The sequence below is a fragment of the Corvus cornix genome, chromosome 8 (genome assembly GCF_000738735.6).
Source record: "Corvus cornix cornix isolate S_Up_H32 chromosome 8, ASM73873v5, whole genome shotgun sequence".
NCBI lineage: Eukaryota > Metazoa > Chordata > Aves > Passeriformes > Corvidae > Corvus > Corvus cornix.
Window position 1 is genome coordinate 995,060 of NC_046338.1, and position 14,717 is coordinate 1,009,776.

The following is a 14,717-nucleotide window of genomic DNA, read 5'->3' on the forward strand; positions in this document are numbered from 1 at the left end:
GTGCAGAGGGAGCCCAGGGACTGAACCGATGCTGTGCAGTGCAGCAGAGCCATTTTCGGCTTTGCTGTACCCACCTTTTTCAGTATTTCAGAAAAAAAAAAGTGTTTTGAATAACATTAAAAAGTCTCTTTATTGTATAAATAATAAAAACGTCACCTTATTGTAAAGGCTTGCGGGTGGTTCTTTTCCTGGCAGAAAGGAGGATGCAGAGGGAGGGGAAGGGGGGGCTGCTCCCCCCATCCCGCTGGGAATGAGCCTGGAAAATTGGGCAACTCCCAAGTGGGACTGCCCTGGTCCAGCTGCAGCCACTGGGAGATACCAAATACGGGAAGGGAGTGATGGAAATGGGGAAGAAAACTCAGGGGTGGCTGCTTTGGGGGTAAATGTATGGAAGGACAAATGTATGGCAACAAAAGGGGGCAGGGGGTGAGGGCAGCAGCAGTTCCATCATCCAAGGAGCTGCAGAAGTGCCCCTGGAGCTCCAGCTGGCCCCTGCTGTCACTGCACACAGGCACTGCCACGTATTTCCCACAGGACAGATCCTGTCCTTCCCATTCCTGCTCCCCCAAACCCTTTCCCAGACAGGTCAGTGCCTCCCATTTCCCTCCCAGCCAGGACCAGGTTCTGGTCCCCTCCTTGGGGACCACGGGCAGGTGCAGCTGGGCCTGAGCCCCCTGAGCCATCCCTGCTGCAGCTGGAATGCAATTCCCACACCTGGAGAACTGAGGGTGAGCTCAGTGTGCTTTGTGTTCATCTGGACACATTCAAAACCGGGGAATTTTACTGTGGAACTGTATTAAATCCTGCTGTGCTACAGACCCTCCCTCCAGGGCTGTGTCCAGGTCTGCAATAGAGACCCTGAGGAGGCTGGAGCATGTCCAGGGCAGGGAACGGAGCTGGGAAAGGGGCTGGAGCCCCAGGAGAGGCTGAGGGAGCTGGGAAGGGGCTGGAGCCCCAGGAGAATTCCTGAGGAAGCTGGGAAGGGGCTCAGGCTGGAGCAAAGGAGGCTCAGGGGGGACCTTGTGGCTCTGCACAAGTCCCTGACAGGAGGGGGCAGCCGGGGGGGTCGGGCTCTGCTGGCAGGGAACAGGGACAGGAGAGAGGGAACGGCCTCAGGCTGGGCCAGGGGAAGCTCAGGGTGGGCACCAGCAGGAATTTCTCCATGCTAGGGGTTTTCAGGCACTGGAAGGTGATGGAGTCCCCACCCACAGGGCAGCACTATTACATTAAGGGTATCACCTACAGGACAGTTGGAAGTGTGTTTGAACAAGAGAAGTTCCCAGTGTTCCTGTCTACAAAGCTCAGTTACAGCTTGAAGGACCGAGAGCAGACATCCAAGGGGAACATTTATTGTCTCGCTGCAGCTGCCAACACCAGCCCCATTCTCACCCCTGGGGCACCTCTCACCACCTCACAGCTCCAGTACTCGACCACACTCGCAGCGGGGGCAGTTCTGGGGACAGCAATGAAACAAGATAAAAAAGGGATACAAAAACCACAGTGTTCCCTTCTGCCTTTGGCCCCAACCTTCTGATGGTGCCAACTCTCTTCGACCCCAGCTCAGCTGCAGGAAGCACCGTGGCTGTGCTGAAGGCAGCTTTCCATGCTGTCCTTTATCACAAACAGTGTAAACAGGGTGTGGGACGCTGAAACCCCTGCTGGAACATGCAGAGGGCAGGGAATGTTTCACAGGTTGGGTTCTTAACACTGCAACAAAGGCTCGTGGCCGGGCAGGCTCCCAGCCAGGAGCAGGAGGAGGATGGAGGAGGATGGAGGCAGCAGAGCCCAGGGGTGCTGGTGGGACAGGGATACCTGGATTGTCCTGTGGTGCCCAGGCGGGAATGCGGCTCTGCAGGTATTCCAGCGGTGCAGCCGTGCCCTCGGCCAGGCTCAGGTGGCAGGGCCAGGCCAGGGCCCAGGGCTCAGGTGGAATGCCCAGGGCTGAGGTGGGAATGCCCAGGGCTCAGGTGGGAATGCGGCTCCGCAGGTATTCCAGCACAGCAGCCGTACCCTTGGCCAGGATGGCGGCGCGGGGCGTACGGAACGGGTTCCCTTCCAGCAGCAGGCTCCTGCAAACAGGGATTAGTTACTGGGATAAAAACTCCTGTACCCACGCACTCATCCACTGCATACAGATTTCTGAGGCCTTTGAAATTCCTGAGTAATGCCTCTGCTGTCCTGCTGAAGGAGTTTGGGTCTCTGCTTCCCTCGTTCACAGCAGCTCAGCTTTGGAGAGAGCTGAATTTTAATTTACACTGATAAATCAGTGGGGGTGTAGCACACACCCCACTCCTTCAGCCTCTACCAGGAGGAGTGAGAAAAGAACTCTGGAATATAGAAACAGAATGCCAGAGTGGCTCAGGCTGGAAGGGAGCAGTGGGGTCAGCTGATCCAACCTCCCTGCTCAACAGGCGGTGCACCAGCAGCATGACTGGGAGCACAGGAAATGTGACCCCCCCAAAGCTCCACCATGAGCTTCACACAACCAACAGACCCTCAACATCAGCTTTAAATGATGAAACAACTCCTCCAATTCCCTGCAATACTGAGAAATTAGGGAAGAAATTATGGAAGAAACTGCCCTGTTCTACAAATGCTCAGAGTGACCCTTTTTGGGCAAACCCAATGCCCTGCCAACAGGCGCTTTTTCCTCTAGGAAACATTCCCTGAAGAATCCATACAGAACACGCGTTTATAACCAGGCCCCCATGACCCCACACACCTGAGGTTCTCACAGTTGCCCAGCTCTGGGGGCACCTGGAGGAGGTCATTGTTCTGCAGGTCCAGCGTTCCCAGCTTGTCCATCTCCTTCAGCTGCACAGGGTCGATGGATCCCACCTGGTTGTTGCTGAGCAGGATGGTCTCCAGGGCTGGCAGGTGATAGAGGACACTGGGGAACACCTTAAATCTTCAGGAAGACAAAGGAGGGATGGTCAGAAACAGGGCATTCAAAACAGGAGCCCCCAGCTGGTTGAAGTGGCTCCTGGTTCTCACACCACAGGAAAATTGTGTCAAATTGAGCCCAGCTCTTTTTATTGTTGTATTAAAAAAACCTACAGTTGCTCACCTATTAAAAGCAAGATTTATTGTGTGCAGCCTTTTCAGTGCCTCCATCCCCTCGGGCAAGGCTGTCAGAACATTGTTCCTGTTATCAGAGGAAGAGACGAAACAACAATCACTAAACTTAGTTGGGGTTTTGGCTGAGAACCCCCAGGACAGAACATATTGATCATGCTGATCAGCTACACAGTCTGGGGCCAGTTTCCTGCCCCATAACGGGGGCAGGAGCATGCCATGGATTCCCATTTCTGCCAGGAAGACACTCAGAGCCTGTCCTCTAAAGATTCCCAAGCACCCACCAACTCCACAAACGTGCCTGAAATTCAGCTCCTTGTTCCCAGAGGAAAGCTTATCAAAGTACACAGATCCTGGAGCCAAAGTGAATCAGTCAGGTCACTCTAAACCTCCCCAAAATCCATGCACTGAGCTAGTCCTGATCTAAACAATGCTGGGAGCATTTCTCAGGAGTCAGAGGAGGCAAGGTGACAACAAGGAACCAGCTCTTGCCTCTGTTTCTGGCAGTGCAACAAAATCTGCACCTTCCCCATACTAACTCCCAGGATTTTCTGGTGTGGTTTTCTCCTGGGGGGTGGTGGGAGTGTTTTGAAGTAGCAACATCTCAGAACCCTTTCCTGACTGAGGCAGGATCTCTCCTCCAACAAGTCTCAGAACCAGTCCATTGCTTTTTAAGCAAGGCCCAAATTTAGGCCACGTCCTATTCTGGCTCTGCCATGGAGGCATTTTGGGAGTGAGAGATGATTTCAGTGCTGCCATCCCACTGGAACAGATGGCTGGCGTAGGGAGGCAGGGAAAGAAGATCCCAGGGAAGGAAGTGCAACACACATCACCAACCTGAGATCCAAATGTGTCAGTTTATGGAGCAGGCACAGCTCCGAGGAAACGGAGGAGATCTTGTTGAAGCCCAGGCTGACATCACAGACTGAGTCCTTCAGCTCCACAAGCCTGAAGCACAAAAGGAAGATGCTTCCATTATGGAAGCTCAGGGCTGCATTCTCAGTTACTACCCCCGGTTTATTCCACAAATCAAGGACATGTTGTGTTTCTTGGCTTTTCTGAAGGGATTTTGGGAAGACCATGGGATGCCACCTGTGGGAGCTGCTGCTCCTCCAGCCTTACGCTTGGGGTAAGGCAAAGCTCAAATCATTTATCTACACTTATCAGACTGCACTTTCTCTCACTGATTTCTCTCACAGATGATGCAACCAAAGCCTCCTCAGTAAATGCAGTCAGCAGCTATTGCAGAGACCATAGCACAGGTGACATCACTGCCACCTCCTGCCCTGGAGATGTTTTAACACAGACTTTACCCACCTTCTTCTGCAGCCAAAAAAACCTGACAGAAATTCCTATTTTTTTCCCCATCTTTTGTTTCTGCTCATTGTTGTGCTGTTACAAATTGCAGGAGTATCTGCTGCATCTATTGTATTAACATGCTTTGGTGTAAAGGTTTTAACAGCTCAAGAAGTTCCCTGCTGAGTCCCTCAAACAGAATCTCTGGTTTAGCCCCAAAACAAAAAGCAATTAAATGAGAAGACACTCCTGTCTCTTGTCTGGATCGGCCTGGAATTCTGAGCCAGCTGCACACTCCCCCACACCTATCCCAGGGAAAGCAGCAGCCTCTCACACAAAAAGTGACAAAGCACAGGGTGCACAAGCAGCAGCTCCCAAAACTGAGTCTCTAGAAGCCTTTTTTCCCTCAGGGATTGCACCTCTCCAAGCTGTCTGTGCCAGAGGTTCAATGTTCACCCCACCTGGGAATAAATCACCCCCACAAGAGTGGCGGTGTCCTCAAAAATCAGTGTGGATGATTTTTTGAGCTCCCAGAGACACAGCAACCTCCCTGCTAACACAGAGGGATGATTTCCTCCCAGCAGTGCCAGGGAAAGCTTTTCCTTGGCTGTGGCTGGCAGCGGTGACTGCACAGCCCCCCTGCACACGAGGGTGGCACTGGTGCCTCCTCACACTCGGGTTTGTGTGCACACAGAGCCCCAACAGCTCAGGGGGAGAAGCGGATGCTGAAACAAAGGCAGAAGAGCAAATCCCAGCTGGGAATGCCCTTCCCAGCAGTACCTGGGGGGGATCTCCCGGAGCTGGTTCTTGCTGAAGTTCACGGTGGCCACGGGATTGGTGCCCACGGCATCGAACACGGCAGCGGGGATCTCGGCAGCCTGCTTGTCACTGGGACAGAAGTGACACCAATTAACCACTGCCTGCTAATTAACAGCACGTTTCTGCCTTCTTTTAGAGAATATTAGGAGTAGAACACTCAGGTTAACAGCTGCAGAAAGCTCCCACCACTGCCCCATGTCCACAGTGTCACCAAACAGGACTTTTTTCCCTTTCCCAACCATTCCAGGTCCATCTAAGGAATAACTGAGCAGGCAGTCCCCTACTACAAGATGTTCTGGGACTTAGTGAAAATCATAAAGAGTTTCAAAGGTACTAAAAGCACCTGCTGGGATTCAGCACTTCAGTGAGTTATTGCAGGATATTTGATAATACAAAAAATAGTTCCAACCCCACAATCCAAATCTGCCTATTCCCAAGCACAGGAATTAAAGGGGGAAATGCTCCCATGCAGCAGGGTTTGGGGACAGCTTGGTGTATAATGAAGGTGGGGAAAAAACCCACAAGCATGAAACAGGACAGTGTTCTTACAACTTCAGGAATGGGTACTATTCCCAAATACCTGTATTCCAGTAATTTCAGCGTGGTTATGGCGTGGGTGTTGACCATGGACTGGCTGGGAAGAGTCATGGCTGTCACAGGAGCCTCTTCATTGGGGCCAGGTCCATCATCTGGGGACACCAGAGGGGTGCAGTGACACAGCTGAGCTGCTCTGAGTGGCCCCAGGCAGCTGCCACCATCCCCCTCTAATCCTGCTCTACTCTGGCTCAACTGAAAACCATCAGATTCGGATTATTTCCATCATTTCCTTATAAAGGGGTTTTTCCATCTTGGATTTGGGGGTTCTTTTAGGGTGTGGGAGGGAGAAGGATTGACCTGGACTTTGCAAAGCAGGGGAGGAAGTACTAGAGATGTGCTGGTGGCAGCTGCTCTGTGAGGCTCTGCTCCATGGGGTAGGGAGCTGGAAACTACAAAAATTCTGAAATTCCCTGAAAAAAGGGAATTCTGACTGGAAATGATGATATAGAGCAGCTTTATCCACACCAGCACATCTGACCACAACTCCAGTTAAAGCATTAGTATTTACCAACCCCCCTCTATGAAGTTCCTTCTGATTACTCCCCACAATCCACATGAAAAAGCTCCTGCACACCTGAAATGGGAATTCCCACCCAGCTGAGCAGGGCGAGTCCAACCATTCCATAAATCCAACTTCCACTCAAAGGAATCCAGCAAAACTCTCTGGAAACTCAGCAGCATCCAGCAATAAAAGCCTACTAACAACTGTGCCCAACCACAAGTAGTTAAGGAAGGGCAAAAGGGGCAGAAAGAAGCTAAAAAGAGAGGAATTTTCCAATTTACATCTCTCCAGAAACAGGAGTGGCACCGTTTTAGCTCCACGGATGCCCTAAGAGGCAGGGGAAAACCACGAGCACTGCTGGACATGCAAGACATGAGTTAATTGTGTTCTCCACAGTGGTATTCCCTGCTGGGAGTTCACCACACTGAGCATTCCATGAACTCCTGTCAAGTTCACAGGGCAGATTTCCACGGAAGAGGATGTCTGGAAGGAATTTTTGAGGCTGATTAATGCTGCCATCCTCTGGCCAGTGCAGAGACCCCCTGGGAAAGGAACACTCACACCACTGGCAAGGGCACCTGAGCCATCTATTGAGGCCCCTTCGAAATACAGAGGCCAAACATCCAGAGATTGGGTTTGTAAATGATAATCCTCAATTAAGAATGTTTATTATTCAGTATTAGCTAACAGGATAAGAAAAAGAAACAGAAATATCACAGCAAATTGTTGAGTAAAGGAAATCATTACTGCAGGATAACTGGGGGGACCTGGATTTAAACAACTGCACGTCCTAAATTCTAATTTATTTTAATTTCTTAGAATATTCTCTTTAAAATGCAGCAGAAGAAAGCAACATACCTTGGATTTTGCTTCTCAGGTATTTCAGCAGTTCCTGGGTTCCTTTCTTTAAAAAAGAAACAAAACCCAAGTCACTCAGCAGTGTCTGTGCAGCTGGGGGGACAATTCCAGCACACAGGTGGATCCCACAGCACTCCTGACTAAAAATTTCACTGAAAATCCCACAGCAAAACCCTCCTCCACAGCAAAACCCTCCTCCACAGCAGCCTGGGAACTTGCTTAGCTGGAATTTTATTTATTCCAGCTGAAAATTTCTGATCCTAAAGGACAGCCTCAGGCTCCACTTTTGTAGCTCCTTATGTGAAGAGTTTTGTCACTTCCAAAAGCAAGGAAAAAAGCTCCCATGAGCTTAATTTTCCCTTTAAAAAAGCTCCAGCACAATTTGCTGTGGAGAAGACATCTACAGTTTGTCAGTGAAGCCGACTGCTCATTGTTCTGCTACTTTTTTATGGCCCAAATTATAAACTCTGGGAAAATCACAGCAGTTGGCAGAATTTGCAGGGATTTTTAACAGCTCCAAAGATTTCCCTCAGTCCTCTCACAGCAACTTCCAGTGGTGAGACACAGTTGCCACGTGCATAACCTGTGAGTAGTGAAGCCCAATCTCCTCTGGACTGTTTGTTTTAGGGGAAAGGCAGGTTTGGGGTATGATTTTACAGGTTTCAGAACCAGGGACTGACCTAAAGTGCTGGATGTGAATGAACATTTCTCATTCCAGCTGACACAGCCTATGAGACTGGATGAACACAGAGAGATGAAGGGAATGTGGATGCTGGAAAGGAAGGAATTGTCACAAGGAGACAGGCAGGGAGAGGTGGGGCTGTGCTGAGCATGGCAAGGGAAGCCAACAGGGAACAAGCTGGGAAGCTGCGAGGGAAAGGTGAAGGTCAAACTCAAACCTCAGTAACACACACGTGGAGAGGAAAGCAGAGAGCAAGGCAAAGCTCCAAAGCTAAGTGATGGCATGGGAGGTAACAAAAGCACACCAGGATTTAACAGAAATCAACTGGAAATTCATCAAGAACCAGGAATGGGGTTGGGACTGGAGTGAGAGGCCTGAGGAAGAGAAGGTGAGCTGGGCAGGGCTGGAGAAGACAAGAATCTGCTGCTCCACTGCACTCACCCCAGCCCTTTATCTCAGTATCCACCTGCTCCAAGCAGTACCTGGGGAGCCCTAAAGCTCCTCCATCAATTGCTCCTCTAAACCAAGTGTGAAAAATCCAGCCAGGCACAGAAAATTGCAGCCACGTGGATTTACAGTGCCGGTGATGGATCCAGGCAGCGCAAATAGAACACAGCCTGACGGACTCCTCGTGCCTGGCCTTTGCTCCAGGTGGCAAATACAGCCCAGCAGTGACAATTCCAGCTGAAGCAGCAAATCCTCAGTAATCCAGGGAATAGCAGGACTCCAGCAGCCCTGACTCAGACTCCTTTCCAGGAGCACTTTGGACAAGTGCTCATTAACTCAGTGCACACTCTGCTCCCTCAGTCAGGCGCATGAGGGTTTCCCCCTCCTGACAGATGTTAGAGATTTCATTGCAACACAGACTTGTCAGTGCTGCTTATTTTTGGAGCATCCCAGAGCTTTAGGAACATTGATTTTACAAGCCTGGCAAAGGCACAGAAGTAGGAATGTACAACACCACTGAGGAGAGGGGCCTGAGAGGGAAGAAATAACAGGGAATTCTGCAGCACGAGCAGTGCCCATGCTCCAGCCTCCCTGCTGCCCTGAGGACTCCTTTTCTCAGGAACAACTCACACCCTCCTTCTGCTGCTTCTCCTACAAGAGAACAGACAACTGAATCCTACATCCTTAATTAAGACAAGATATTAAATCCCATCCAGTGCCACCCCTGCCATGGCAGGGACACCTCCCACTGTCCCAGGCTGCTCCCAGCCCCAATGTCCAGCCTGGCCTTGGGCACTGCCAGGGATCCAGGGGCAGCCCCAGCTGCTCTGGGCACCCTGTGCCAGGGCCTGCCCACCCTCCCAGGGAACAATTCCTTCCCAATATCCCATCTATCCCTGCCCCTTGTCCTGTCACTCCATCCCTTGACCAAAGTCCCTCTCCAGCTCTCTTGAAGGCCCTTCAGGCCCTGCAAGGCCACAGTGAGGTCACCCCAAAGCTTCTCCTCTTCAGGCTGAACAATCCCAACTCTCCCAGCAGTGCTGCTCCATCTCTCTGATCATTCTGGTGCCTCCTCTGGACTCTCTCCAGCAGCTCCAGGTCCTTCCTGCACAAATGTTCACACACAACCAAGCCCCAGTGCTTACTTGCAGCAGGTCTCTCCGAATGGTTCTCAAAGGATTTCCCTCCAGTGCCAGGAATTTCAGCTGAGGGAGGTTCCCCAGTGTGTAAGGCAACCTGCAGAGGGAAACAACTGATTCCAAAGCAGCTCCAAACCAACTGTTAAAGAACGTGCAATGGTTGGTCAGACGGGACTCTGAAGCTCAGGTTCAAAGAAGATTCAGGATCCCAGATTCATTTAAGTTGGAAAAGCCCTCCCAGACCACTGGGTCCAACCTGTGCCTGATCCCCCCTTGTCCCCAGCCCAAAGCACTGAGTGCCACCTCCAGCCCTCCAGGGATGGGCACTCCAAACCTCCCTGGGCAGCCCCTGCCAAGGCCTGAGCACCCTTTCCATGCAGAAATTCCTGCTGGTGTCCACCCTGCCCCTCCCCAGCCCAGGCTGAGGCCGTTCCCTCTCCTCCTGTCCCTGTTCCCTGCCAGCAGAGCCCGACCCCCCCGGCTGCCCCCTCCTGTCAGGGACTTGTGCAGAGCCACAAGATCCCCCCTGAGCCTCCTTTGCTCCAGCCTGAGCCCCTTCCCCAGCTCCCTCAGCCTCTCCTGGGGCTCCGGCCCCTTCCCAGCTTCCTCAGGAATTCTCCTGGGGCTCCAGCCCCTTCCCAACTCCCTCAGCCTCTCCTGGGGCTCGACTCTTCCCCAACTCCCTCAGCTGCTCCTCACAGTGCTTCCATGTCATATGTACGTCACACACAGAACACAGAACATTTAAGAACTCCCAGTTTGATCACAGCAATCCCACAACATACAGAGGGTTCCTTCATTTTATGACTGAGTCATTCCTTAACTGCCCTTCCCCCAGGAAGGAGGAGCTGCCACCACCCAGCCCCAGCCCAGGTGCCACTATTACCTACTGATGTCATTGTTGGCCAGGTCGAGTCTCTCCAGCTTCTGCAGCACCATGATCTCCTCAGGCACTGCCTTGATCTTGTTGTCCCTGAGCTCCAGCACGCACAGGGAGCTCAGCTGTTTCAGATTCTCTGCATTCAGGATTTCAATCTGATTCTCGCCAGCGTGCAATTCCTATGGGAACAAAGAGCACCACTACTGTGGCCAAATTACTTTATAACTTCTCTCCTAAATCATGACACCAGCAGTCATCAGTATGATGATGTGTTTTTTCTCTGTAGTTACAAAGAAAAAAACGATAATGAACAAAGTGAATTTATCCAGAAAACGTTCCCAGAGATAAAAAATAACTGCTGCAGGCAATATTAGATCCAGCTTTCAGCCACTCCTCTCCTAAATACTTTTTATTTTCCAAATCTGGAAAGTTGTGCAAACTCATCTTTCAAAAGGCGGAACAATGAGGACACTAAGAGAAGTTGCACGTGGGGATGCATTAAACAGAGTTCTAAGCACAGAGTTGCCATCTGGTTCTGATCACAGCACCTCACAAAAGCTTGTGTTCAAAGTAACTGTCACTATTTCAAAGTTCACAGCAAATGCATCTCCAGCAGAGCAGCCATTCCCAGCTCACCTTCAGCAACTTGCAGGAGGGAAACTCTGGCAAGGAACGCAGTTTGTTTTTCCTCAGGTAAAGCTGCTCCAGGGATGCCATGGTTGCTAGTTTAGAAGGTACTGTTTCCAGGTAATTTTTGGTACAGTCCAGCAGTCTCAAGCCTGTGGAGTTAAACATGCAGTGACAGAAAGAGGAGAAAATAAAAATACCTTTCTACAGCAGCATAATTATCCTGGGGTTTAATTTGAAATAAAGGCAACAACATTTTGCCAACAACTCTGATTTTCTTGAGAAAACAGTAACTCCTCAAGGATGTATTTTAAAACCCTGCACTGTATTGCTGAACATAAGCACAGCACTGGCTGTTTGGCATTTAGTAACTCGAGGAAAGTGATTTACTTTTCATGGCACTGAGATCTGCAGGCAGCTCCTTGAGCTGGTTACAGGCCAAATTGAGCCGCACCAAGTTCACCAGCAGAGCACAACTGGTGGGAATGGCTGTGAGCTGGTTGCTGGACACATCCTGCAGATTGAAACAGAGAGAGAGATGAGAGATGTCTGAGAACATCCCAGGAGTGCTGCTAGTGCAAAGTTAATTAGTGGCAGAACAGTAAAATTAGATGGCTGACAACTGGCACAAGTGTGAGAGAAGAAACAATCTCCCAGGGCTGCCAGATCACTGGGGATTTCAGCCTTCCCAAAATACTTGTCAAACCAAGAACAAACTAAAAACAAACCCCACCATGCAATAACTGACATTAGAACAGTCACTGGAATATTCACCAAGTTCTGCCACTGAATCCACAGGATCTTTTAACTGGCAGTGGGGAAACATGGGTAAATCCTTTCCAAACAAAGAAATAGGTTTGAAGTTGTGCTTTACCAGCTCCTCCAAGGTGAGGAGCTGCCCCAGCCTCTCGGGCAGGAGGCTCAGCTCGTTGTGCTGCACCAGGAGGCTCCTCAGACGGGGCAGCTGCAGCAGCTCCTCGGGGAGGCTCCTCAGTTTGTTGTGGCTGGGGTGGAAACATGGAACACAAAGGGAAAGGACGAACACTCAGGAGTTTTTAGGAATGTAACTGCACACAGAACATTTGCATCCCACAGCCTGCTGGTCAGGACACTGCCACCCGTAAGGAAAACCTGGCTCCTGGGAGCAATTAACTATCTTTACTTACTTGGTCAAGAAGACTTTTAATCCTACTCTGAATTTACAACATTCCAGACAGATCCCAGGGTTTTTTTGTTTATGTATTTCTCACATGCAGTGGCAGCATAACCTCTCCTTGTGCACAAATTTACAAAATTACCCCAGTAAACAGAAGATTTTGAACCTTCCAGCACAAACAAGATCTACACAGTTATTTACAATGTGCATTATTCATGACTGGAAATATTTTATCCTCAGAACTGCCAGACTGAAGCAAATAAATGCAGATATTTTGTGTATGATTATTCAGAATATCACTGTTTACATCTTCCAAGCAAGTGTGACTTTGAATATCAGTGAAAACAATTTCAACAAATACAAGGCCACCAGTTTTGATCCAAAATTGATAATATAACATATTATAACATATATAGTATATAATATATAATAATACTCTACAGTGAGTAATCTGGAATTAATTTTTTGAAAGAAAGGTTGATGTCCTGCCATCTCTCACTCACACCTGAAAGTCACTGTAGTATTTCTCACGTTTATTCTGTACCATGGCCTTACCTGACATCAAGTTTCTGGAGATTTTCAAGTTGCCCTAAAGCAGAAGGGAGTGATGTCAGTTGATTGTCATGCACCTGGAAAAGAGAGGTTTTAGAATACAGTTACTAATCTGTACCTTGCACAGCTTTTTCCCAGGCCTCCCCACCCTCACAGGGAACAATTCCTCCCCAGGATCCCATCTGTCCCTGTCCTCTGGCAGTGGGAAGCCATTCCCCCTTGTCCTGGCACTCCAGGCCCTTGTGAAAGAATACACCAGGGAAACGGAAAACAAAGATCCAGGACGACGTTTTCCCACCTCCTACGTGGAAGTATTGTCAGAGCACCAAGGGATCCTTGTACTCACATCCAGCATGGTGAGGGCAGGCAGCAGCTGCACATCCTCCGAGAGGCTCTGCAGCTTGTTGGAGGCCAGGATCAGCTTGGTCAGGTCCGTCTGCTCCCACCAGCGATCGGCAGCTCCGAAGGACAGGTTCTGCTGGGCTTCCTCCGGGACGTCCAGGTTAATCCTCCACACGTGCTCGGGCACTGCAGCACAAACACAGGCGTCAGCTGAACCCCAAAGGTGTTTGCTGCAAGCTTCCACTATCAGCGTGCTTTCCATAAATAAAATCACAGAGTGGGTTGGAAGGGACCTTAATGATCGTCTAGTTCCAATCATATACAGAGATGGATGTATATACGTGGATGTATACATGCATGTGCATACATAAATACATATATACATACAGTACACACATCCCTATAGTCACCCTGCAGTCCGTTGTGTTCAAGACACACTTTTGCAGGGCTGACAAGAAGCCGATGGAAACACGCCAGAAACAGACAAAAGTGAGTCGATTGCGAGCAGATGGCGCTCCCCGGGAGCCGCTCCCGCCCCGCCCGGACGCGCTGCCCGCAGCCCGAGCCCCGCGGTGTCCCGGGGGGCAGCAGCGCCGGCGAGGTGCGGGGCAGGAGGGCCCCGCGGGCGGGTCCGGCTCACGCACCGTGGGTGAGGCCGCGTCCCGCCAGGTTGAGCTGCCCGCTGCGCCGCGCCAACCGCAGCAGCCCCTGCGGCACAAGCGGCGCCGGCTCGGCCGCCCGCCCGAACCCCGGCCCCGCGCCGCCACCGCCCGCCCGCGCCCGCCGAGCCGCCGCCATCCCCGACACAGCCCGAGCGGGGCCGGGGCCGAGCCGGAGCCGAGGTAGAGCCGCAGCCGGAGCCGGAGCCGCCCGGAGCCGGCGCCGCCCGCCCGCCTCACGGGCGGAGCCGCGCGGGGCCCCGCGGGCGGAGCCGGCCCAGCGTCGGCGCCGCCATTTCCCGCCCCGCGGAGCCGAAATGGAGACCCGGAACGCTCCGAGTGTCCCGGCGGCCAGGCCGGACCGCCCTACTCGGGGTGCTGTACGCGGACACACGGGGAACAGAAAATGAAAAGGCGCTTTTACGTCATTTTTTTATTTTTTCCTTTCCCCGTTAGCCCAGTTTGCAGTGGCACTGCAGCCTCGTGGGGTGCTGGGGGTGGTTGGGGCTTCATGATCTTCCGGGTCTCTTCCAGCCTCAACAATCTCAGGGTGGTTTGGGTTGGGAGGGACCTTAAAGTCCATCTCATTCCACCCCCAGCCACGGGCAGGGACACCTTCTACTGTCCCAGGCTGCTCCAAGCCCCAATGTCCAACCTGGGGACGCTGCCAGGGATCCAGGGCAGGCACAGCTTCTCTGGCAATTCTGTTCCAGGGCCTGCCCACCCTCACAGGGAAGGATTTCTCCCCAAAGATCCCATCTGAAGCCGCACATGGAATCAGCCTCGTGTGTGCAGGTCCTACCAGCAGCTCTCAGTGAGAGGAGGATGATGAAAAAGGAATGTCCCGTGTTGAATTGTAGCTCCTTTCACTCTCAAACAGCACATTCGTGTTTCAAACACTCTGGTTTCTGAAAAACGCTTCTATGCGTAGATCCGCTGGAATTAAAAGTAATTGGTGAAGGTTTAACTACATTAGTCAAGTATGTGATTCAGGAAACACACTTCAAGCACTTGCTCTTCACTAAGGATATTGGCCTCATTAGTGTTTTACCAGTGTTCTTTAATCCCCCCTTTTTTTTTCTCCTC

The 14,717-nt window shown here is 51.2% G+C and overlaps 1 protein-coding gene across 2 annotated transcripts; it reads right to left on the reverse strand.

Moving 5' to 3' along the window:
- Nucleotides 1-1,333: 1,333 nt before the first annotated feature.
- LRRC40 (leucine rich repeat containing 40) lies at nt 1,334-13,785 on the reverse strand. 2 transcript variants are annotated; one of them, XM_039556241.1, is made up of 15 exons: nt 13,617-13,785; nt 12,977-13,158; nt 12,634-12,707; nt 11,797-11,926; nt 11,313-11,436; nt 10,932-11,074; nt 10,302-10,474; nt 9,422-9,512; nt 7,148-7,193; nt 5,771-5,879; nt 5,152-5,259; nt 3,913-4,023; nt 3,068-3,145; nt 2,723-2,908; nt 1,334-2,069 (listed from the first exon to the last, which is right to left on the reverse strand). In XM_039556241.1, exons 1-15 carry the CDS (start codon nt 13,768-13,770, stop codon nt 1,964-1,966), a joined length of 1,815 nt encoding a protein of 604 aa, XP_039412175.1. In that variant the 5' UTR covers nt 13,771-13,785; the 3' UTR covers nt 1,334-1,963. The 2 variants fall into 2 exon arrangements, with proteins under 2 accessions (XP_039412175.1, XP_039412174.1); XM_039556240.1 differs by lacking the exon at nt 13,617-13,785 and having other exon boundaries at nt 12,977-13,375.
- Between the last annotated feature and the right edge of the window lie 932 nt (nt 13,786-14,717).

Coding starts and splice junctions, on each gene's coding strand:
- LRRC40 (XM_039556240.1), bottom strand. CDS start 13,357: ATGTATATATGTATTTATGTATGCACATGCATGTATACATCCACGTAT. Junction 2,909..3,067: donor ATAAATCTTGCTTTTAATAG/GTGAGCAACTGT, acceptor GTCTTCCTGAAG/ATTTAAGGTGTTCCCCAGTG. Junction 2,070..2,722: donor GGCAACTGTGAGAACCTCAG/GTGTGTGGGGTC, acceptor CCCTGTTTGCAG/GAGCCTGCTGCTGGAAGGGA.